The following is a 24,895-nucleotide window of genomic DNA, read 5'->3' as shown; positions in this document are numbered from 1 at the left end:
AAGTTTGAACATAATTTTGTTAAACTTTGCAAAGACTTACAGTTTTGAATAATACAGTGTAATTTATTATACAATTTAGCACCTAAAACCGCTTATTTTTTGAAACATTTTTTAAAGTTAACAGTTTGGAATAAATATTGTACTGTTTAGTGCATAACGAGTAGCATACAATATTATCAAGATGCATTTCTGATATTTTATTTTTCCTCTTCTGACTGCCATTTAAATTTACTCATTCAAATAGTTTGGGGTGTGAAATATTCGGCACGAAGAACTAAACGTGCATATCTATTTTGTAATTTTTGCAACTTTGTTAGATTTGTTTCGATTGTTTTTTTACCATATGATATATACTGAATTACAGTGGTTTAAATGCGGTAGCAGCGCTCAAAATACACGGCGGCGATGGGCGATTCGCCCCCGTGGGCTCCATAATTGCCCCCGTCAGGTTGCTCACGGGGGCGATTGAAAAATTAAAAATCGCCCCCGTGGAATTATAAAATAAAGATTATCTTCTCTGATATAACTTTCACACAATATTGAGTATCAATTTTCAAACCTTAAACCAATGAAATGGAACTTAGATGGCGCTTTCTCTCCCATCTTTATGAGTATTACCGATACAAACAACGGAAGCTCGCAGTGCAGCTAGTGCGGCCCTCAGCAGTGGCGGTGTGCACGCTGACGCCCAATATCTGCTGGAGCTGGAGACGATCGCGCAAGGACTGAAAAATGGAGAAGTGTTTCGTTGTGAAAAGTGTGAATCCTCTGAAATCAGATTATTCTAAAAGGTCAGCAAATAATGTAACTCGACCAGTAAATTAATATTGAGAAGAAGATCACCAAAGATGTTGCAGGGGCGGATCTAGGCGGTTTAGGGGGTTTAACCCCCCTCCCCCCTTGGGCTGCCAAGTGAAAATGTGATGTGCATAGAAAATGCTATCATGATTGTGTTCAGACCTACACAGTATTAGTAGATGTTAGTAGATGCCAGGAAAACATCTTTTACGGGGGTTCAAAATAGCAACAACGAAAATCGCCTCGCCACTACGCGGCTCGTGGACGATGTTCCACATCGTATTTGGGTTACCCCCCCCCCCCCCCCCACCCTTAGCAAAAAGTTAGATCCGCCTCTGTGTTTTGAAAGGATATGGTCAAGACTAGGAAGAATGTAAATAAGGTTGCTCCGAATAATTAGTAAGTAAATTTCTAAGAGGGAAATTGTCGACTTAAATAAATGATAATGATAAAATACTAAGGACTTTAGGAGTTTCATGAGTACCAATTTAATGGAAATTTGTATTAAAATAAGAGCCCCCGTCAGCACTAAAAGAACCCCCATGAGAAGGCTCACGGGGGCTCTCTTTTTTTTTGGAAGAGCCCCTGTGGACAACAAATTAATTTGAGCCCTGGTAGTGACGATAATAATAGTAGCATTATTTATTTTAAACTTTCATCAACAATGATAATTATGATAAAGATTATGATAATGATAATGGTAATGGTGACGATACGGATAATGGTGATGATGATAATAATGATAATGATGGTGATAATGATAATGATAACGTAAATGTAAATGTAAATGAAATTACAAATTTAAAAGTAAATGTAAAAGAAAATGTAAATGTAAATGTAAAAGAAAATTTAAATGTAATTGAAAGGTTTAAATGTAAATGTAATTGAAAGGTAAATGTAAATGTAAATGTAAATGATAATGAAAATGATACAAAAAATAAAGAAAGGAATATACAGTGCGTCCCAGAAAAAACGAAACCAAGAATTATCACTGTGTAACGACTTTACACAACATGGGGTGGTTCACTCCTAGCTTACACAGGGGTTGTGTTAAGTTGTGTAAATAAAAATTACACAACTTTACACTGAAATTCGTTGTGTAAAGTTGTGTAATGTTCTATTACACGACTTAACGCAACCCGTGTTTAAGGAGTGAACCACCCAATGTTGTGTAAAATCGTTACACAACGAATTTGCAGTGCACACACATGTAAATCTGAGATTGTTTATTAATATTATGTTATTAAATACAGTTTCCAGAATCATCAGTAAATAACTATGTTTAGCATTTACAGTCTATAAAAAATGGTTCCATAAATTGATATCTCTGTGTTTGGATGAAGCAAAAAAATGCGTTTCCGGAAGCGAGAAAAAAAAAATATGGAAAGAGGGGAAGGTCGAAATCTTTTTACGTGCAATACTTTTAGTGCACCACGAGGACAACTTGTCAAAGTCATGTTAATCCAGATAAGGTTATTCGAGGAATAAACTTTCAGATTCATCTTCATATGTAGTCAAAATTAGATATAGTAAGGTATAATCGACATGTCTACGGGTGCTTCCACTAAACGACATGACTTGAATGGATATATATGTAATGTTATAGATTAATCATAGTAAATTATAAGTTATTACCATGGAAATATAGTTTGTTCTCTTCCTACTTGTATTTCTTCTCTCTTCTCTCTCCCTTTCCCCTTTCCTAATCTTTCGTAAGTAAATCTATATCTACCTAAAATAATAATGATAAGACAGAGTGAAATAATTAAAGGTACATTTTGTTGTTTACAAAAAGATCCCTTTCCCTCTATAAGGCCGATTACATGCTATTTGCTAGATTCCATCTCTCACACGGGTACATGCTAATTTGGAAGTCCTAGTTTATGGCCCATATGGTTCCAATTCATATTCTTAAAATTTGTTATGGAAGTATGAACACAATCGACTTAAAAATATAGTTTTATTTGATGTTTTGTCTGACCCAAACGCTTTTGGGAACAAAATAGCAAAGACTTTCGAAAAAGGCAATTCCAATGGCCTAGCCCTCACCTATTGACATTTTCGAGCATTACAATGATGTATTACGTAATCTGAACATGATTCCTATGGAATTTACAATAAGGTATTGAAATTGCCCTTGAGTTGAATTCTCGAAAGTCCTTTGCGATCATGTTTAGGGCTGTAAACTTCATACAGTCATCAAATAAACAGAAACGTTGATGTGCATGGTCGGTAATATTGTATGGGACAAGATTACTTGGACTTGACATCACCTGTGCGAGGTGATGGGGCCTGCTATTTGTTAGCTTAAAACAATAGGTATAATTAATAAGTAAATAATGAGAGAGGGAGATAGAGAGAGAGAGAGAGAGAGAGAGAGGGGGAGAAGGGGGTGGGGAAAAGAGTCACGGAAAGTTGCGTGAGCAATACGAGGTTATAGTTAATGGTGTCACAGTCTTATAGGTATCAAATATTTTGTCTAGATATCAATTGGCACAAGGTGATAAAACATATATTTGTTTGTCTTGTACAATGATTGCCTGAACGAGCAATACAGCTGCAAGATAACATTGTTGTGTATAATCTCACACGTATAAACGTGCATCACTTCAACCGCACCTCTTCTGAGAGAGCTCCACTGGTTGCCAGTCCGTCAAAGAATCTAATTAAAAATATTGTTAATTGTCTATAAATCATTGAGTGGTCAAGCCCCTAATTACATCACAGAATTACTTCAACTCAAAGTCCAATCACACAGTCGTAACCTCCGCAGTTCCACAGATAAATTATTGTTTCAGATTCCCCATGGCAAAACTAAAGTAACTCTTGGGGACCGTGCTTTTGCTATTGCTGCCCCCAAACTATGGAATAGCTTGCCAATAGAAATACGAAGCACTCCATCTCTCAATGTTTTAAAATCCAATTAAAAAACTTATTTGTTCAACTGAGTGATCTTATTTTGTAGAATTTAGTAAAAAGGAGCTCTTAACCAGCGCAGCTGAATATATTTTGTATGAAAGCTCCGCTATATAAATTTATTATTATTATTATTATTATTATTATTATTATTATTATTATTAGGACTAATGAAAAAGCAACGAGGAAGCTAGTTTACACATAACAAACGGATGTAATTAAATGTACTTCATTAAAAAAGAAACGAAACTAAATCAATCACTGAGAAGAAAAGCACGCACGTGCAACGAGGACAAAATAAGAATAAGATAACAGCCTATATATAGTATATACATCACCCATCTTTCGAAACTAACTACGAGGGTGGTGTTAATTTTCTCTTTCGATTCATAATTAAATAGAGAACAGGATGAGCTCAGAGTTTTTATATTTTCGAGCTCAAGCACTTCCTTATTTCAGCTTTTAACCAACTACAAAGGCGATATGGGTGCGACAAAAAAAAATGAACAAAATAAGTTCAGTCGATTGCAAAGGTTTTTCCCTCTGGCATTCACGAGTGTTCATAAAATTATACTTGTATATGTTTAAGAGAACTAGTCCTAACGACTAAACAAAGAAAACTCCAATTCGACTATACTACATTGCGACGATCATAATTATCCACTATACAGATTGAGTAATGCGTATGCAAATGAAGATTAGATTTATATTTTTAGAGCGAGCACTTTAAGGCAAAATCGCCTACATTGATAAGCGTGGTATCAACGCAATAAAAAAACAGCTCGTTCGAAAAAATACAAGACATGAAGTAATTTGCACCTAGTAGTTAAACATGGTCTTGTTTCTGTATAACATACGTACACAGTGTCTATGTAAGATAGAGTTAAGTGATTGTGACGATTGGTTTATTTTTCTGAAACTTGTCTGTTTCTTTATAAGTTTATGGATTTATGTATTTAACCAGAGAGTGTAACGAAAAAAAATAATCTAATCTGAAGCTATACTTACTTACACATTGCGTCTTACGCTGTCAACTTATAAATATAACATTTTCAAAGAAAGATCGTCAACATCTATAGAAATGTCATAATCGGTTTAATTTCTGAAAAGAAATCAAAGCCTAAGGTTTTGTTTTCAAATCACAAACACGAAGTGAAAATTGTTTACATCACAAGGCAATGTTAAAAGCTATCTTTTAATTTGTCGTTACTTTTCGTAACTTTAATGATCTGCATTGATTTTTATTTGATAGTTTGTATTTTTATATGCTTTTTCAAGTTTATACGTACGCGAATGTGTACGGGCTTGGACACGAAATTTCGTACAAAGGGAAGAGATCTGACCATTAGCTGCATGTTATAACTTGTAAAGTTGTAAGAGAAATAATGCCGACTATTTATGATAATGATGAAATAGCAAATAATTTAGGAGTTTCATGGGTACCACCAATTCAATGGACATTTGTATTAAAAAAGAGCCCTCGTCTGTACTAAAAGAGCCCCCGTGAGAAGGCTCTCGGGGCGCTTTTTATTTTGGAAGAGCCCCTGTGGACAAAAAATTAATTTGAGCCCTGAAAGGGGGCATACAAGAACAAGCCAGCAAAATAATGAACCATACTATTGACCTAGATGAAGTCTGTAAGGAAAGAATGGTATCGAATGCCCTATCCATCATGTCTGATCTATACCCCTTAATGACCAGTATACATCTGAGAAGCGGACGAAGAATGAGATCTGTAAACGCAAGAACTAGTCTCCGCATTAATTCATTCATTCCACTTTCCAAAATAGTTGAAGAGAAGAGTTTTGAACGAAGTCAAGAACGGTAGAGAATGTGAAAACTATGCAAAATACCTTATTGACATGTTACACGAACATAATTTTTCAGTATACTTAATTTACTGTTGTACCACTACTGTTATACCATATCAAGGAACATTTTGTTGTTGTTTAAATACCTACTTCAGATAAGAGCATATAAGAATAAAAGAAAAGGGAGGGTAAGTAAAGAGAGAGATAAGAAGAAGAAGGAGAAGGAGAAGAAGAAAAAGAAGAAGAAGAAGAAGAAGAAGAAGAAGAAGAAGAAGAAGAAGAAGAAGAAGTATTGAAAAGTATATTCATCATGATCATGTATATTATATTAAATGTATACTAAAACAAGGTCTTGAGACTAAATCAGAAACGAGGTTGAACAAAATTCAGACAAACATGAAGTATGTGTTTAAAGCGCTTTGGCACATCGTTGGAGCGATGTATTGAGCGCTATATAAACACGGAATATTATTATTATTATTATTAATTCACATGTATTTAATTAAGTACTTATGATTGTCAATTATAAGTTGTTCCTGTGAAATTACCGTGAAGCAAGAATGTAAATGTAAATATAAACAATATTATCCTATATGGACACAATAAAGAACTGAAATGAAAATAAAATACAAAGAAAAAGAAGCACTCGTCAAAATACAAGGGACACCTCTTAGATTTGCACAGAGGCAATTATACGAGATGACGGGGCACTTATCAGATGTGGTCAGGGGCACTTGTACATGAAAAGGGGAACTCACCTGAGATCCATAGAGAGTTGTGAGAATGGAAAGGGACACACATTAGAGATGAAAAGGGGCACTTATCAGAAGGAGAACGGGCACTTATTAAAAAGGAAAAGGGCACTTAAAGTAAAAGGGCACCTCTCAGATCATATGGGCACTATCTTTGGTGAAGGGGGCACTTATGAGAGGTGGTAAGGGGCACCTAAAAGAAATAAAAAGGGGTACTCAAATAAAATGGGGCACTGTGCATATCTGCACCCCCTCCCTCCCGGGTCAGCCGCCTCTGTTCTGTACATAAACCCGATCGATTCGGAGATGAATCATACCGCTATATGCCAGCCACTCAAAATACCGTGAAATACGTCTGCAGGTAAATATTATCATAAAATTAGACGGACATAATAATTAAATCGTGTATCAATAAACGAGTGAGACAAAAGTAAATTTATTATTTAAAAACCACAGTATCGGTATAGCATATTTTAATTATTTGATTTGATGAGATATTAATTCAGAACAATGACATGAGACTGAAGAATAGGAAGCGATTAATATGTTATGATATATTATTATGTAGCCTACAACTTGATAATTGATATTATATTGATGACCTTTTGAAGGCTGTAATATCATAATAGGCTTATGTTGTTATCAAAGTATTTAAATCTTTATCATTTTTGTGCTTATATTTTTCGATTTTATTGTGATTGTTTTATATCTCAAAAATGAAGAAATAACTAATACTGATTTTGTAGATCTCATTGTATAAGCTTTTCAGCTTCAACGAATCATCCTGTCAAGTTATCTTAATTCAAATCAAATCAAATTTTAAGAAATGTTTGAAATGGAAATTAGAATTCTTCCAAATTCGGATCGTAGTCGAGCAGATCGTGTAGTAATTATTATGCGCATTCCTGTCCATGTCGATATATTTCAGTGGTGTTTGGCGATACATGCAGCACACATGTCGCGTAAAAAAAAATCATTTGGTAGTGAGCCCTCTGCGTGAAACAAAATACAATTTTCTAGATAATTAACCTGCAGTTATTAATTCTGCTGATTAAAGAGCGGCCGATTAAAGTCAAGAGTAAAGTCCTACACCTACAGATACAAACAAGGGAAAGCAGGTAATCATAATTATCTTCAGCTATTTCCACTGCCTTCTCGTGTAATATGTCACTGCGTACATCGCCATGATCGCGTGTATGCCGTGTAATGTCAATGGCAATCATGGCAATGGCCTGGGATTCCGGTATTCCCAGATCCCATACTATAGGAAGTGGAATCTCCCATTGCATTGCCAGTGCAGTGGCATTACACGCAACGCAATGAACCGCAATGTACAAACAAAGCAAATCATCCTAAATGAGCTGTTAGACTTAGAGAATGCAAAGTAGACTTATTTTGTGCCCTTATTTTTTTCAGTTTGTTTTGGGAAATCTGAATTAGAATTTAGGGATTCTGGATAAAAAAATATCTTCAGGGATTAGTCTAATTATCTCGTCGAGGTTTGCTCCCAAATCGTAATGCGCAGCCTCCACTTCGCGCTTTAGTGCTTCGCCTTCGGAGGTGTGTCTCAAAAATTAAAACTAGATCTAGACTCTAGACTAGATCTAGTAGTAGGAGTAGGGTCTCGTTAATGCGGACAATCCTTATTCTCGGACCAGCGACCCTACTGTCAAGTGTCAACAAGACAACGTGATCTAGCTTTTTTTCTTCATTTTTTCATTTTACACACTCACTCACTGACTCAGTCACTGTGTTCCTCCACATGTCCACAGGAGTCAGTCAAGACACTGTAAGTTAGATCTACAGCTCTTGGTCACCACTTGCTCTTGGATTTTCCTTGCAGAAACGTAAACAAACCTATTCTGACTGTTGATGATTCATGTACGTATATCGAGAACTGGAGTAAATTAAAATGGGGAGGGGGAGGGTAAACGGAAAGCCAGCCTTAATTGCAAGTTGCCTTGTTTGTTTCCTTGTTTGTTTCCTGTTTTACAAAGACGATATTTAACTTCTTGATGCAGTGAAAAGAAAAACAAACCTTATTCTCCCTTTCGTTTTTTTTTTTATAGATTCAAGATGGCGTACCCATATCCAGGTCAGGCACCACCTCAGCAGGTAAACACAGTCTCAAAACCTTAATGCAGGAATTATCACCGTAGGGGGGGGGGGGGGGTGTGTGGATGTGGGGGGCTGGGTGATGTTAATTTATAGGCCCCCCCCCCCCCCCACAACAACAACAAGAACACCACAACAAAAATTGGAAAAATGCACCCCAGAAAGGAAGAAAGAAGTGATACTGTAATATACAGTCAAAACTGTACAGAAAGACCATACGAGGGAGATGAGAAAAGCTTTGAGTCCTTTATGTGTCGATGTAATCTTCATTCAAGGGAGACAAATGGTCTTTATAGACAGGTTGCCTTTCTATAGATCTACATGCTATTGCTAAATCAGGTCTGCAATGAATTGAAATGTCATAATGCAATTTTTTGCTTGATTTAAGCAATATAATGCTTCATTTTACATGCTTCACCATAAAAGATTGTCTGGTACCAGCATCCCCCCCCCCCCCCAAAAAAAAATCCTGGCTATGCCACGGGGCAACCAGCTTGAATCATTGTATGGATTTCTTGGACGGATTTCTTGGACTAGGGCCATAAAGGGAATTGATATCCCACGGTTATCCCACCGCTCTCTGTGGGAAACAGGTGGATTTGGTATCACAATGCAATTTAAAAGTGCACTCATGGTTAATACATACTATGCTTCTAGGATGTAGACCATATCTTTATATTGGTAATAAGGGCACCTGGAGGGGGGGGGGGGGGGGGGGGCATTCTTGTAGTTGGGTCACCAGCCAGTAGAACAGGACAAACCAATGTATATGAGGGAGGGCCATTGCAAGTTGTATGAAAGCCAGGCCCAAAGTGCCCATCTTGTGAAGCCCATGAGATTAACTCTACATGTACATGTACGCACTTCAAAGCTTCAATGTGTAAAGCTATAATTTGTCATAAATAAGATACTGGAAAGCGAAGCGTGTAATACTTTACATCATTATAAATAAAAACACTGCAGTTAAGAGCCTCGTAGTTGAAGTAGGCGTACTGTACATGTAATTGTTCCCAGACACGATGTGCATTTGCATCAAGAAATATGTTGCATCATTATTTTATTGGAAATTCTAATGAAATACTGTTCATTATAAATGTAGAATGCTTAGTTTAATCACTCTTGAAGTATTGATATCCGGATTGCTTGGACTAGGGCAATAAGGAAAAAGGATATCCCACCACTCTTTGTGTGAAACCTGTGGATATGATATTACAATGTAAATTTCCTGGTTAGAATATTTCCGTCATTTCCTGATAAGAAGGAGATGGTTCAATTTGAAACCAACTGTGTTAATAAAAAGAGGAGTGGAGTTGGATCCAGAGACACTTTTTAGGTTGACTTCCAAAGGGAGATCATCAGTTGAGATTGAGTGATTAGCAGAGATTGATTGAGACTGAAATTCATCATGGATAGTATGCTCAGCGGAATGAGGAAGACACACAAAGCTATGATGGCTGCTGTCGCTCAACAACCCACAGTAGTGGTCGTTCCCGGGAGTAGTGCTCCACCGGTAGGAGCGCCTGGTTTTGGTGCCTACCCCCCTGTAGGAGCACCGGGCTTTGGTGCTGTGCCACCTGTAGGAGTACCGGCTTTGGTGCCGTGCCACCTGTAGGAGCGCCGGGCTTTGGTGCTTACCCCCCTGCTGTAGGTACTCCTTCTGTGGTAGGGTATTGTTTAATTTTTCGAGCAATTTTGAATACCTATAGGTTTGTGACTTCGTTTCAGATATAACATGGTAAACTGCCACCTACAAATGGTGGGGGCTGGGGGGGGGGGGGGGCTGGGTGGTCTTACTTTATAGGCCCCCGCCCCCCCCCCCCCCCCCCCCACGACAACAACATAAAAAACACCACACACTAAATTGGAAAAATGCACCCCCAGAAAAGAAGAAAGAAGTGAGATTCTGTAATACAGTCAAAACTTTACAGAAAGACCAGTCAAGGGAGACAGAATGGTCTTTATAGACAGGGGGCCTCTCTATACAGGTTGTCGCTAAAGCAGGTCTGCAATTGCATTAAAATGTCAATATGCAATTTTTGTTGTGCTTGATTTAAAGGGAACCAAATCCTTCATACTATGTTACTCTTATAGTAAAGTTTAAAAGATATGAATAAAATCAGTGAAAATTTGAACAAAATCGGGCAAGGAATAAGGAAGTTAGATGGTTGGTTGGTTGGTTCTTCGTTTAGATGGCGCTCTTCAATCTCAAAGATTATTTGCGCCAGTCAATTTCGTGTATAGCTTTGGCGTGGGCTTCGGAAATCAAGCCCACGAGCGACTTTCCTTGGTGAAATGAAATTAATAGTGATATGGTTTTATAAAAAAAAAAAAAAAAAAAGCTTTAGAGCTTTTTGAAATGACTAGTCACTAGAGGGCGATATTCAATTTGATGACATCATCTGTGGACAACTCTCCATGCCTTTTGTACATAAAATTTCACAATTTTTTGTTTTCTTTGTATTTATTTGTGTTCTTGATCCGGCTTCATAACATGTGCAGTAGAATATCATTTTGCATTCTATTCCTTGCTTTCAGGGGAGTAGATTACCTCAATCACAAGAAAGAAGGAAAAACATGAAATTTGATGTACAAAAGGCATGGAGAGTTGTCCACAGATGATGTCATCAAATTGAATATCGCCCTCTAGTGACTAGTCATTTCAAAAAGCTTTAACTTCCTTATTCCTTGCCCGATTTTGTTTAAATTTTCACTGATTTTATTCAAATATCTTCAACTTTACAATAAAAGTAACTTAGTATGAAAGATTTGGTTCCCTTTAAATCAAGCACAACAAAAATTGCATATTGACATTTTAATGCAATTGCAGACCTGCTTTAGCGACAACCTGCATAGAGAGGCCCCCTGTCTATAAAGACCATTCTGTCTCCCTTGACTGGTCTTTCTGTAAAGTTTTGACTGTATTACAGAATCTCACTTCTTTCTTCTTTTCTGGGGGTGCATTTTCTATGCAGTAGGCTTGCAGGTGCACCCGGTGCACCATGTGAGAGAGAGGGAGGATTGAGGAGTCCTGAAAAGGACTCTCGGTAAACTTTCTTGAGGGTGTGTAGTCCTGAGAAGGACTGTTGGTGTAGTCTTGAAAAAGACTGTTGGTTATCTTTCTTTCTTAGCTTATAGTTCTAAGGAGAACTACAGCGCTTGGAGAGGATGGGTGGCGGAAGTGGCTCGACGTTTCGAACAGGTTGACTATCCGTTGTTATGTTTCATTTTGCACTCTTCACCATCAAACTTGTCTGGTCACTATGGTGCCAACACCCCCCCCCCCCCCCCGAAAAAAAATCCTGGCTACGCCATGGGTCAACCAGCTTGAAGCATTGTTGTATGGATTTCTTGGACTAGAGCCATAACAGAAATTGATATCCCACGGTTATCCCACGGTTATCCCACGGTTATCCCACTGCTCTCTGTGGGAAACAGGTGGATATGGTATCACAATGTAAAAGCACACTCATGGTTAATACATAAGGATGTAGACCATACCTTTATTGGTAATAAGGGAACCTGGGAGAGGGGGGGGGGGGGGGGTTGGGCATTCTTGTAGTCTGGTCACTAGCCAATAGAACAGGACAAATCAATGTATGTATACGAAGGAGGGCCATTACAAGTTATTTGAAAGCCAGGCCCAAAATGCCCTTCTTGTAAATCCCATGAGATTATCGGGTCCTTAGAGTTACTTAATCAGTTCCAAGTAATTCACACTGACATGGCTGTCATTCTAACCAGTGTTAGAACATGTCCGCTAGACCAAGCCACCTCCACAATGGAACTAGGATGGTATTTTGATGTTAATAAAAAGTAGAATGTGTTCTCTTTTTGGAAATTTTAATAAGCACTTCTTGGTTCCCGTTGTATGGTAACATTAACTTTACCTTTTTTATACAAAAAATGAAAATGCCCCCCCCCCCCTCCCCCTGGCCAACATTTATTATTATCATTATTACATGTATTTGTTTTGCTAAAGGGAGAGGGATGAGTGTAAAGAAAAAAAACAAATTAATGTTTTACCCCCCCCTCCCCCTCCCTGCTTATTTGACGCTAAAAATTTTCTCAGAAATTGGGTAAAAGAAAAATTAAATCATTTTTACATACTGGTAGCTCATAATAATGAATTCTCTATTCGCTTTACAACAATCAATTATACAATATATTACATGATTGATATAAAGAATTAAATATGCATACCGTAAACAGAAATAGCATATACAATTTTGGAAAAAAAAAAATCAGATATAATACATGTATAAATGGTATAAACTTATGAACACAATTATAATAGTTGAATAGCTAAGATCTTATTGGACATAGTAAAGAAATAACATCATTTGACTTAAACAAGCATACATGTATAATTAACAGACTATTGGATGAACATAAATGTTTTCAGAAGTGATTTGAATGAATCAACGGTGGGGGCATTACGAACATTGAGGGGTAAGTTATTCCATAGGGTGGGTCCATACACCTGTAGCTTAGGGATCTTTCGCCATAGAATTGAGTACCGGTATGGGTGCGTGGAACTTGTAGGAGACTTTGTTGTTGAGATCGGAGAGTGCGGGCAGGAACATATGGATGTAGATAGGAAAGGGCTTTGCCGTGGAGTATTTTTTATGTGAGAAGTAGGACTTTGAAGTCTATTTGTATTTTGACAGGTAACCAGTGAAGACGAAGGAGGATAGGTGATACATGTATGTGCTCTGTGCGTCAGGTTTGTTCAATCATTCTGTTTACGGTATTCTGAATGTGTCGTAGTTTGTTCACTTCTGAGTCTGGGATGCGACTGAGTCCAGTCGGGAAATGACGAATGCATGGACGAGTTTTTTTGTTTTTTTAGTGTCTAGGTACATTTGGTTTTAGAAATGTACAATGCTTAATCATGCTTGAAGCATTGATATCCGTATTGCTTGGACTAGGGCCATAAGGAAAAAGGATATCCCACCGCTTTTTGTGTGAACATGTGGATATGATATTACAATGTAAACTTCCTTGTTAGAATATTTCCGTCATTTCCTGATAAGAAGGAGATGGTTCATTTTGAAACCAACTGTGTTAATAAAAAGAGGAGTGGAGTTGGATCCAGAGACACTTTTTAGGTTGACTTCCAAAGGGAGATCATCAGTTGAGATTGAGTGATTAGCAGAGATTGATTGAGACTGAAATTCATCATGGATAGTATGCTCAGCGGAATGATGAAGACACACAATGCTATGATGGAGGCTGCTGTCGCTCGACAACCCACAGTAGTGGTCGTTCCTGGGAGTAGTGCTCCACCGGTAGGAGCGCCAGGTTTTGGTGCTTACCCCCCTGTAGGAACACCGGGCTTTGGTGCTGTGCCACCTGTAGGAGTACCGGGCTTTGGTGCCGTGCCACCTGTAGGAGCGCCGGGCTTTGGTGCTTACCCCTCTGCTGTAGGTGCTCCTTCTATGGTAGGGTATTGTTTAATTTTTCGAGCAATTTTGAATTCCTATAGGTTTGTGACTTCGTTTCAGATATAACACGGTAAACTGCCACCTAAAAATGGTGCATTTTTTTACTTTGTACTTTAAAAAATGAATGGCAAAAGTTCTACCACAACAAAGCTCCAATGTGTAAAGCTATTTGTTATAAATATGATACAGAAAAGCGAAGAATATTAGTATTACACTTTACATCATTATAAAAAAACACTGCGGCTTACAGCCACCTACATGTAGCTGAAGAAGGCGTACCTGTTCCCAGACACTGTAATCTATTTAATAGAAAATGTGCGTTTACAGCAAGAAATGTTTTGTGTTATTATTTTAATTGGAAATTCTAATGAATTACTGTTCATTAGAAATGTAGAATGATTTAATCATACTTGAAGCATTGATATCCGTATTGCTTGGACTAGGGCCATACAGGAAAATGATATCCTATTGCTCTTTTGGGGGAACATGTGAATGAATGTGATATAACAATGTAAATTTCCTTGTTAAAACAGTTCAGTCATTTCCTGGTAAAAAGGAGATGGCTCATTTTGAAACCAAGTTGCCAACTGTGTTAATAAAAATAGGAGTGGAGGTGGATCCAGAGACACTTTTAAGGTTGACTTCCAAAGGGAGATCATCAGTTGAGATTGAGCGATTAGCAGAGATTGATTGAGACTGACATTCATCATGGATAGTATGCTCAGCGGAATGATGAAGACACACAATGCTATGATGAAGGCTGCTGTCGATATGCATGTAGCTCAGGAATCCACAGTAGTGGTTGTTCCCTTGAGTAGTGCTCCACCTGTTATAGCATCTGCACCTCCACTGGTAGGAGCACCAGGCTTTGGTGCTTACCCCCCTGTAGGAAGACCTGGATTTGCTTACCCCCCTGTAGGAGGACCGGGCTTTGGTGCTTACCCCCCTGTAGGGGGACCAGGATTTGGTGCTTACCCCCCTGTAGGAGGACCTGGCTTTGGTGCTTACCCCCCTGTAGGAGGACCTGGCTTTGGTGCTTACCCCCCTGTAGGGGGACCAGGCTTTGGTGCTTACCCACCTGCTGTGGCTCCTCCTTCTGTGGTAGGGTATTGTTTAACTTTTCAAGCAATTTTGAATTCCTTTAGGTTTGTGACTTAGTTCAGATCCCGGTTCAGATATGACACGGTAAACTGCCATAAAAAATGGTGCATCATTACAAAAAACACCACTGCAATTCAGAGCCTCATAGTTGAAGAAGGCGTAACTGTTCCTAGACACATAATATATTTAATAGAAAATGTGCATTTACATCAAGATATATTTATGATTATTATTGTTTTGGAAATTCTAATAAATTACTGTTCTTTAGAAATGCAGAATGTTTTAATTATGCTTGAAGCATTGATGTCCGTATTGCTTGGACAAGGGCCATACAGGAAAACCATATCCCAACACTCTTTGTGGAGAACATGTGCATATGATATTACAATGTCAATTTCCTTGATAGAATTTTTCAAGAAAATAATGACAGGTCTGTACATGTACCTATTTACCTAATATAGCCTCATCGAGTCAGGCCTAAATAATTATTAGCAATAACTTCCTCTTTTCGAACAAACAATTTTATTTTGATACCATAATTGGACTATGCTAAGGCTTCAAAATCAATTGAGGAAATTAGATTTACAATACTGAGGCTGTATGAAATGACTGACCAATCATGAGTGACTTCATATGTCATCCAGAACCAGTCATTTGTAGATAGCTATTATTAATTGATTACATCATTCAGCTTTAGCCAATCAGCTGCTGTATTCAAGGAAGTTTTCCCTACTAGTTACCAATGTTCATGTACATGTACAAGACTAGGGTCAAGGATGGCAAATATGATTCAAATTGAGATTTAAAATCATTGTTTAACAATGTTTCCAGTTTTACAAATCTGAGATGCTTGGCCCTACGTGTTATCAGTGTCTGTGATATGGTGTAATATTGAAGCCCTAAAAAATTGTGCTTCAAAATGATCATGAAGTGCTTCAAAACAGTAAAATCTTTGAGTGACCTGTTTTACCATACTGGTACTCATTTTCCCCAGTAGACTGTAGTGTTATAACAAAACTGTGTGGCAAACAGTTTTGACATTTTTAATTCCAATTGTAATTATCTTGATAATCAGACAGGCGATCGGCTTACAAGTACAAGTCATGGGATTCCTGACTGACTTAAAAGGTTTATAATTACATGTAGGATTGCAGCATGAGCTAAATGCAGGATTTTGTTTAAAATCTAAGGCAAAGATACCCAATCCCTTTAAGGTCCTGTCGAAGGATAAGTCCGCTAGACCAAGCTACCTCGACAAGGTAAAGAGGATAATATTCTGGTGCTTAATCAAAAGAACTGAAATGATAATATTTGAACTCGTACCAGAAATTAAAAATCACACTTATTGATTCCGGTTGTTGAGGATATTTCTCCTTCATGAATATTGCGGTAATTTCCTGTCATGAACGAGATGTTTCATATCAAAACCAACCATGTTTACTGATGCATTGTAAAAATAGGACGGGAGTTTGACAGAGCCACATTTAAGTTTGACTTTAAAAGAGAGATCATCAGCTGAGATAGACATTCATCAAAGACAGTATGTATATCAAATTGACTGAGGAATTGATGGAGGAATGCTTAGCTGCGTGGGATGTTGGTGTCGATGCAGCTCGGCACCCCAAAGTAGTAGTCGTTCCGGACAGTGGTGCTTCACCTGTAGAAGGACCGGGCTTTGGTGCTTACCCCCCTGTAGAAGGACAGGGCTTTGTTGCTGACCCCCCTATAGGAGCACCGGGCTTTGGTGCTGTGCCACCGGTAGGAGCACCTGGCTTTGGTGTTTACCCACCTGTAGGAGCACCAGACTTTGATGCTTACCAACCTGTAGAAGGACTGGGCTTTGTTGCTGACCCCTTTATAGAAGGACTGGGCTTTGTTGCTGACCCCTCTATAGAAGGACTGGGCTTTGTTGCTGACCCCTCTTTAGAAGGACTGGGCTTTGTTGCTGACCCCTCTATAGAAGGACTGGGCTTTGTTGCTGACCCCTCTATAGAAGGACTGGACTTTGTTGCTGACCCCTCTTTAGAAGGAATGGGCTTTGTTGCTGACCCCTCTATAGAAGGACCTGGCTTTGGTGCTGTGCCACCAGTAGGAGCATCAGGCTTTGGTGTTTACCCACCTGTAGGAGCCCCGGGCTTTGGTGCTTACCCGCCTCCTGTAGCTACTCCTTCTGTGGTAGGGTATTGTTTAACTTAACTTATCAAGCAATTTTTAATTCCTAAAGGTTTGTGACACAGTATGACATGGTAAACTTAACTGTGAAGTCATCTAATGGTTAGCCCAGAATTTTGTTTACAAAATCTAAAGGGTAAAATATGAGAGTGAATTACAGCTCCTCGTTTTTGAGCGTTCGTCGATCGAACGGCAGATCCTGTAATGCGTCAGTAGTGATGAATTCTAGTCTAGTTTACTTTTAATGTCTCATAACTATTTTAAACTATTAATTTTGTTCTCTATCCATCTCTTTTCTTCAGGATCCATTGTATGGCTACTTTGCAGCTGTGGCTGGTGCAGTAAGTTGAAATCTGTTTTTATTACTTTCAAGTGATTTAATATCCTCTCAATATGAAAACATGTAAATGCTGTAAATAAGTATTTGGATTTTAAGTAAGTATTGGTACTTTCATCTTATTATTATCTGTATAGTTCAAAGATTTTTAAGTTTGGTTTGTATAGAAAATTGATAATCATTAAGAACAGCCATGAAACAAAATTCTAAAGATGTGTATTTTTATTCTTTTCTTTTTTATTTGAATTATAATATTACAAAGAACTTCCTTTAGCATGGATACCAAAAGTATGGTTCTCCTAAACTGTATTTTGCAGTTTACATGTATAGCAGATATTTTTGGTACAAACTTAAACATGATTTAACCCATGACCGTGTTAGAGTACACATGTCACAACTATTTCTTTCATTATGGTTGAAAGGATTGCCTGCCCTCATTGCCCTGTCAAGCAAATAGTTAAGCCTGTAATGATGTGCATGCATACTCAGATACATGTACAGGAATAACTAACTTCCTATTATCCTTAAATTAGTTAGATCGCAATATTTATATAATATTGGATGGCTTTGAGTGTGGTGCAAGAGTAGCGAGAGCAATATATTCTTGTATCACACGAAAGCAAAGCCATACAATATTATTATTATTATTATTATCTATATTAGGCTGACTAGCAAAATAACAAAAATTGACTTACAGTACAGGTACCTCAGTAAATATGGCTTTGTTTTTGTGTGATATTGATAGTTGCAGTTCCAGGATGACTGAGCAATACGAAAACAATATTAATCAGTCATCTGGGTACTGCGCTCAAGGTATTAAAGATAAACTCCAGTACTGGTAAAAAATAATTTATTAATTCTCACAGAATCAAACGAAACTTACACTGAATGTTCAAGATTACAAATAAATGACATGTGCCAAACAATTTTGGAAGAAAATGTATACTGGCTGAGTAATGAGCATAGAAAGACAAGGAAATCAAGGTAGTACTAGCCCCGACACCATGTGTGTTGTCCCATATATAGCTTTCTATGTGAGTGCTTGTTACTTAACCAAGACTCGGTCAAATTTATTATGATTTTGATGACTCCAGAACCTTGCAGTGCACACCAATACTTACATGCTACATGATCAACTGTTTCTGATCCTTTCCACATCTTTTCTTTCACAATGCAATCGCATTACCAGTACTAAAGTTTATCTTTAAATACACTGATTTATTGTACCACTTGGAAGCCTAATATAGATAATAATTTATATAGGTGTATGCTTTTAATCCAACTTATTCATTATTGTTAGTGACTCATTAAGATAGTGACATTTACATGTGTGACCTCAAATGGACATAAATGGTGCCATTTTAGCTGGTAATCAACAGGAAATCCTTGATGAATTACAATACAACTTCTATTTCTTTTTCATTAAGAGGAATCTGTACTTTTACGACTGAGATTTCAGTTGAAACTATTGTGAAATCCTTGATTAAACTCTTTGAGTGAACATCAGACCAAGAGTGCTTTGTTCTTCCAGGGCCTTGTGTGTTTTTTTCTCATACAGTGTATGAAATCTTTAGAAAATACTTAATATAATGTTTTTAGCATTTAAAAATTATCATTTAAGTTATTTGTGGGCGACAGTTGATCTTTTGAATATCACTGTACCCTTTTCCCTTCCAAAAATCTCAGATCTTTCCCCTCTACAATATTGTGATATCAGTACTTCAGAAATACAATACCCCCCCCCCCCCCCAAAAAAAGGGGGGGGGGTAACAGAAAAGGGGTTTGATGCTGCAGTGTCTTTCGTTCCAATTGATTAATGTTCAATTGAATAATGTATTGGCATTTATGTGAATAATGTTCAGTATTGATCTAAAATGTACTTGGTCATGATTAAAACATGTTATGGAAGGTGGTATTAAATCTTGATTCTTATGTGACTCTTACAGGATCAACAGATAGATCAGAAGGAGTTACAACACTGTCTTACATCATCTGGATTCGCTGGAACTTATCAACGTAATTATCTTCCTCTTTTTTCTCTTCTATTTTCTTCTTTTCTCTTTTCATCTCTACTTTTTTTCACATCTCATCTCTTCTCATCTCATTTTTTCTCATCTCATTTTTTCTCATCTCATCTTTTCTCTTTTCATCTCTTCTCTTTTCATCTCTTCTCTCCTTTCTCATCTCATTTTTTCTCATCTCATCTTTTCTCTTTTCATCTCTTCTCTTTTCATCTCTTCTCTTCTTTCTCATCTCATTTTTTCTCATCTCATCTTTTCTCTTTTCATCTCTTCTCTTTTCATCTCTTCTCTCCTTTCTCATCTCATTTTTTCTCATCTCATCTTTCTCTTTTCATCTCTTCTCTTCTTTCTCATCTCATTTTTTCTCATCTCATCTTTTCTCTTTTCATCTCTTCTCTTTTCATCACTTCTCTTCTTTCTCATCTCATCTTTTCTCTTTTCATCTCTTCTCTTTTCATCTCTTCTCTTCTTTCTCATCTCATTTTTTCTCATCTCATCTTTTCTCTTTTCATCACTTCTCTTCTTTCTCATCTCATTTTTTCTCATCTCATCTTTTCTCTTTTCATCTCATCTTTTCTCATCTCATCTTTTCTCTTTTCATCTCTTCTCTCCTTTCTCATCTCATCTTTTCTCATCTCATCTTTTCTCTTTTCATCACTTCTCTTCTTTCTCATCTCATTTTTTCTCATCTCATCTTTTCTCTTTTCATCTCTTCTCTCCTTTCTCATCTCATCTTTTCTCATCTCATCTTTTCTCTTTTCATCACTTCTCTTCTTTCTCATCTCATTTTTTCTCATCTCATCTTTTCTCTTTTCATCACTTCTCTTCTTTCTCATCTCTTCTTTCCTTTCTCATCTCTTCTTTTTCTTCTCTACTCTTTTTTCTCGACCTGTCTTCTTTCTGTTCTTATCTCCTCTTTCCTCAGTTAAGGAGCCCCCCCCCATCATTTCCTCCCCTGATCTTCCCCTGACTGAATATTATAATACTGTAGGTATTGGTGTTTTTGCATCAACTTTCAATCTACACTGTAGTGTGCTACACCTAATGAATTACACATAATTCATGAACAGAAAGAGCAAAAATCAATGCCAAATTGAATTCAGATCTGATGCAGAACTTAATGTCATTTATGAAAAGGAATATTGTGAAAATAACCAGTAAAAACTGTAGATTGGAAATGCTTTATGGAACATGTAACACATTTATTGGCTTTTTTTTTAGGAAGGGGGGAGGATGGGATGTTGATTGTATTTTTAATCTCCAGTCAAACAGATTTATGAAATGTACATTTTATTGCCTTCAGAATGTATTGAGTGAGAAAAAATATAATTGATGCCAATTTGAGAAGGCAAAGATGATTCATCCAGAAGTTGGAGAAGTTCTTTGATGCAGTGTTTTATTGTGAATGCTGAATGGTATATTTGATTACAACGTTTGTATCTTGATTGCAGCTTTCAGCATAGAGACATGCACCTTGATGATCAACATGCTGGATGTATCCTTTCTTAATACTTCATCTTCAACATCATTTATTATATACCTTATCGTAAGATTGCTGCATTAGAAGTGTACACAACAAGAAAAAGAATAGTTTTACAATGAAAGACGTTTCCTGCCGACTACATCGGAATACATGTAGTTCATTTTTTATTGCTGACGTCACGCATAGTAACTTTTTTCCCTAGGGAAAAAAGGTACTTTGCGCTGCACGCGCGTCCCCTCCCCCTATATCCAATGCCTGCGCACGGCCAACTGGCGCGATGCCCCGGCACTCAAGCCATGCAATTTACTCTGTGCGATAACTGCACTACACTACATTATTTGCTGTGTAGAGGGCCCAAGTAGCTACATGTAGTGGTTTAAGCTATTACATCTGTGAAGCTTTCTTTGACTAGAGTTCTATGTACAGCGTGACTACTCTGGAAAGATGGGATTCAATGAATTCAAGGAACTCTGGACTGTTCTTAATCAGTGGAAACAGACCTTCATGACCTATGACAGAGATAGGTCAGGTCAAATCGATGGCAACGAGCTTGCAGCAGCTTTTGGTGCTTTCGGTATGTCCTCTTCTTCCACTTCTTGTCCTTCTTCTACTTCTTAAAAAAGAAAACATTGTTTGAGTACAGATTCATTTCAGAGGTTAAAGTCATATAAGAGTACATGTAAATGCAATATCAAATGCTAAATGTGTATCTTGACTACAATGAATGCAGAAATTCAAGGTACAGTGAAACCTGTCTATAGCAACCGCCCAAGGGAAACACAAAAAGTGTTTTTTGTAGACATGTTCCTTAAGTACATGTTTCAATGAGAAACCCTTTTCAAGAGAAACAAAAAAATGTGGTCTTTGTAGACAGGTGGTCTTTCTATACAGGTGGTCACTAAAGCAGGTTTGACTGTACATGATATTCAGATATATTACATTACATATACAAAATGTAGTAGTTGCACGATACATATGGACATATTATTATTATCATTATTTGTCTACTTCTTCTTCCTATGATCATGCAGGGTACAGGTTATCCCCACAGGCCATCGGAGCACTGGTAAGACGTTACGGAGTGGCCAACCAAATCCCCTTTGATGCGTTTGTTGCATGTGCAGTGCGCCTCAGGGGTCTAACAGGTACAGTATAGATAGCTTGTAATCGATGCTAACCATCAAATTAGAAATAGTATTAACGCCCGTCTGTACTAGTTTTGCCAGGGGGGATTAGACCTCCCTGCAAGGTCACAGACAGGTGGTTATCTCATCAAATCAGCTCTCTATTAACATAAGAAATAGAGGATCATGGGGGACCAACAGGCACCGATTAGGCATTGTTTGCTATATAGAGGGCTCATGGAGCTTTAAGTTGTGCAGTGGGGCTTTAAAGAGTAAAAAGGTCTTTACTCCATGTTAACACTGTGTTAAAGACCTTCTGGCTTTCAGCAGACTAAAAGCTCGTTCAGATATGGGGTGGCAAAACCTCAAAATTTTTTTTTAATGAAGCCTAGTAAGTGTAATACATTTCACATTTCTGTATTTAAACACCATAGTCAAACTGAAAAACAAAATGGATGAATTATATATCAATGGAAAGCTTATAAGCCATAAATTACAATAATATCAATTATATGCCATTTTAGTGTCTGTCAGAGGAGCATCAGCTCTCTGAAAACTCAAAATCTAAAGCTTTGAAGATCAGAAGTTGTTGACTTAAAAACTTAAGAACTTAAGAAATTAAATGATAAAAATTTAGATCCATGAGGTCAGATGTTAAAGGTCACAAGATCATTGATCAATGAATTCATATGTAGGAATAGGAATCTTGTTTTTTCTTTTCCTTTTTTCTCTTTTGAGATGGTTAAATATCTTGAGTGACCAAGGCTATATTGTGTTACTTTGGTTGTAGATTTCTTCCGAAGGAAGGACGTCCAGCAGCTTGGCAATGCTACCATGGCGTATGATGATGTGAGTAAAACTCTTCCTCTATACACCGATTCGGTTTGGGGTTTTATGTACCTGCCCGCCGGTGGCGGCGCTATAACTGGGGGCTTCTCCGATCCAGCTGACAGTACAGAGAGCTCGAGAGCGGTTACTAGCTAGCGGAGCAGCGACCCTGGCCGGCCTGGGCGAGGTTCGGTATAGGTATAGCATACCCGTCTGCTGCAATGCAATGTAAGCTAGCTAGCTGCAGTCAGACGCCCCCCAGTTATGGCGTCACCTTATGAGGGCGCACTTCCACCAGAAGTCGCCCGAATCGGTGTATACCCTGATAAACCATAGGCTTGCTTGTAACACACATGCTCCTGCGAAAAAAAATTGTTTGTTTCTTTTTAATTTTTGTTTTCAGAAAAAACAGATATGCAGTGGAATACATACGTATAATGTATTTTTTCATATAATTAATCTATAACTTAACCCAATTCCTATATTCAACCCGAGACCAAATGCTTATACCTGCCCCCGACCTTAAACCTAACGTAAAATCCAATAGGAACTCTATCCCTGAAGTCTTTGGTATATTTTCGGTTTGAGATATCCCTTTGAAAGTGCCCTGTTGTGAGAGCAAATGTTGAGGCAGCTATAGGCTTGAAAACTTGTACTGAGTGACAAGATGGGGTCTGTCTGTAATTGGTCAGTCTTATGGATGACCTGTCAGTTGTAAATTCGAGTTTACCAGTGGTAATCTCTCTATATCTCTCTCTCTCCCTCTCTCTCTCCTTCTCCTCTCTCTGCTTCTCACTATCCCTCCCTCTCTGTTTCGTGTTTGTCTTGTTTAGTGATACATGAATTTATATTGTGAAATACAGTATTTTTAGTATTTTCTATAATTTATAATTTTTACCTTATCCTCATCTTTTCCACAGTTCATCACTGGAACCATGTCCTTCTGAGCAAGGCAGAGGCACTCCACTAGTTTCCTATAGAATCTCATGAATAATTGTACACTGTTAATCATAGCAACTGTACATGTAAAGTACATTTACATGTACATGTATCATGCATGTATTCCAATTGAGAATTGTTAGCTGGCTTTAGATTTAGATTTTCATATTTAAGTGCTTGTATATTACTTTCTTTTAATATTGTGAGCCTGTTTGGAACATTTTATGGTAATTTGGATGAAGGAGTGACAAATATAATCTCACAAATTTGAATGAATTTTTTGGCAGATCAAATGTATACCTCTCCCCCCCCCCCCCCTTTCTCTCTCTCTCTCTCTCTCTCTCTCTTTCTTATTCTCTCTCTTTCTCACTCTCTTTCTCTCTATCTCTCTATCTCTCTATCTCTCTCTCTCTCTCTCTCTTCCTTATTCTCTCTTTCTCACTCTCTCTCTCATCTTTCTGTAGTCCCTCCCCTTCCTCTTCATCCATTTCTCTCTTTGAATTATCCATCTATTCGCAATATCTCTCCTATTTCTCTCTCCGCCTCTATCTAATTATCAATATAAGTTGCAAATTCAGGATGATTCAGATTTTAATTCAAGATTAAATCAACAGATTTCCCACAGAAATGTATGTTATTAATATCTTTTAATGTTTAGCAAAAACCCATATGATTGTCATTTGTGTGTGAAATTGATAAATTCATAATTTTTCTAGATTTAGAATAATCCTCATTGCCTTACAATAATCCTTAGTCTTTCAATGTCAACTGTATTTCTACTTCACTACTTCATTTTCTATTCTTTGCTAACTAAAGAAAATCATCTAGTGATTGCAAAGTTTACATTTAAATTACACAACTGCTACTTGCAAGATTTTCTAACTATTTGTTCTATTTCGAGGCATTATTTTTTAAAATCTTGTTTTGTACATGTAGTATTGTGTAAGAAGGATAACCACTTGTGAAAAAATGATGATGTAAATCTTAACCTGCTCCTCGTTTGGACCCTGTACATGTGTCAAACATATATGTCTTTGCCACTTTGTGTGTAAGT

The 24,895-nt window shown here is 37.5% G+C and overlaps 1 protein-coding gene across 2 annotated transcripts; it reads left to right on the top strand.

The window, feature by feature from the left end:
- The first annotated feature begins 13,466 nt into the window (after positions 1 to 13,466).
- Positions 13,467 to 24,196, top strand: LOC582258 (sorcin). 2 transcript variants are annotated; one of them, XM_003727899.3, is made up of 8 exons: positions 13,467 to 13,833; positions 17,412 to 17,450; positions 19,393 to 19,462; positions 20,919 to 20,962; positions 21,377 to 21,524; positions 21,982 to 22,095; positions 22,865 to 22,923; positions 23,823 to 24,192. In XM_003727899.3, exons 1-8 carry the CDS (start codon positions 13,573 to 13,575, stop codon positions 23,847 to 23,849), a joined length of 762 nt encoding a protein of 253 aa, XP_003727947.2. In that variant the 5' UTR covers positions 13,467 to 13,572; the 3' UTR covers positions 23,850 to 24,192. The 2 variants fall into 2 exon arrangements, with proteins under 2 accessions (XP_003727947.2, XP_011683239.2); XM_011684937.2 differs by lacking the exon at positions 13,467 to 13,833 and adding an exon at positions 16,492 to 17,112 and having other exon boundaries at positions 23,823 to 24,196.
- Positions 24,197 to 24,895: the final 699 nt, after the last annotated feature.

This window comes from Strongylocentrotus purpuratus, unplaced genomic scaffold (genome assembly GCF_000002235.5).
Source record: "Strongylocentrotus purpuratus isolate Spur 01 unplaced genomic scaffold, Spur_5.0 spur5_scaffold_19, whole genome shotgun sequence".
NCBI classification, from domain to species: Eukaryota; Metazoa; Echinodermata; class Echinoidea; order Camarodonta; family Strongylocentrotidae; genus Strongylocentrotus; species Strongylocentrotus purpuratus.
The sequence above is the reverse complement of the archived record's forward strand: the minus strand, read 5'-3'. Positions and strand labels throughout refer to the sequence as shown.

Excerpts from the sequence above, each read along its gene's own strand:
- LOC582258 (XM_011684937.2), top strand. The coding sequence starts at position 16,507 with ATGGAGGAATGCTTAGCTGCGTGGGATGTTGGTGTCGATGCAGCTCGG. Across the intron at positions 17,451-19,392 it reads TTGCAGCTGTGGCTGGTGCA|GATCAACAGATAGATCAGAA; the intron begins GTAAGTTGAAAT and ends TGACTCTTACAG. Across the intron at positions 22,096-22,864 it reads GCGCCTCAGGGGTCTAACAG|ATTTCTTCCGAAGGAAGGAC; the intron begins GTACAGTATAGA and ends CTTTGGTTGTAG.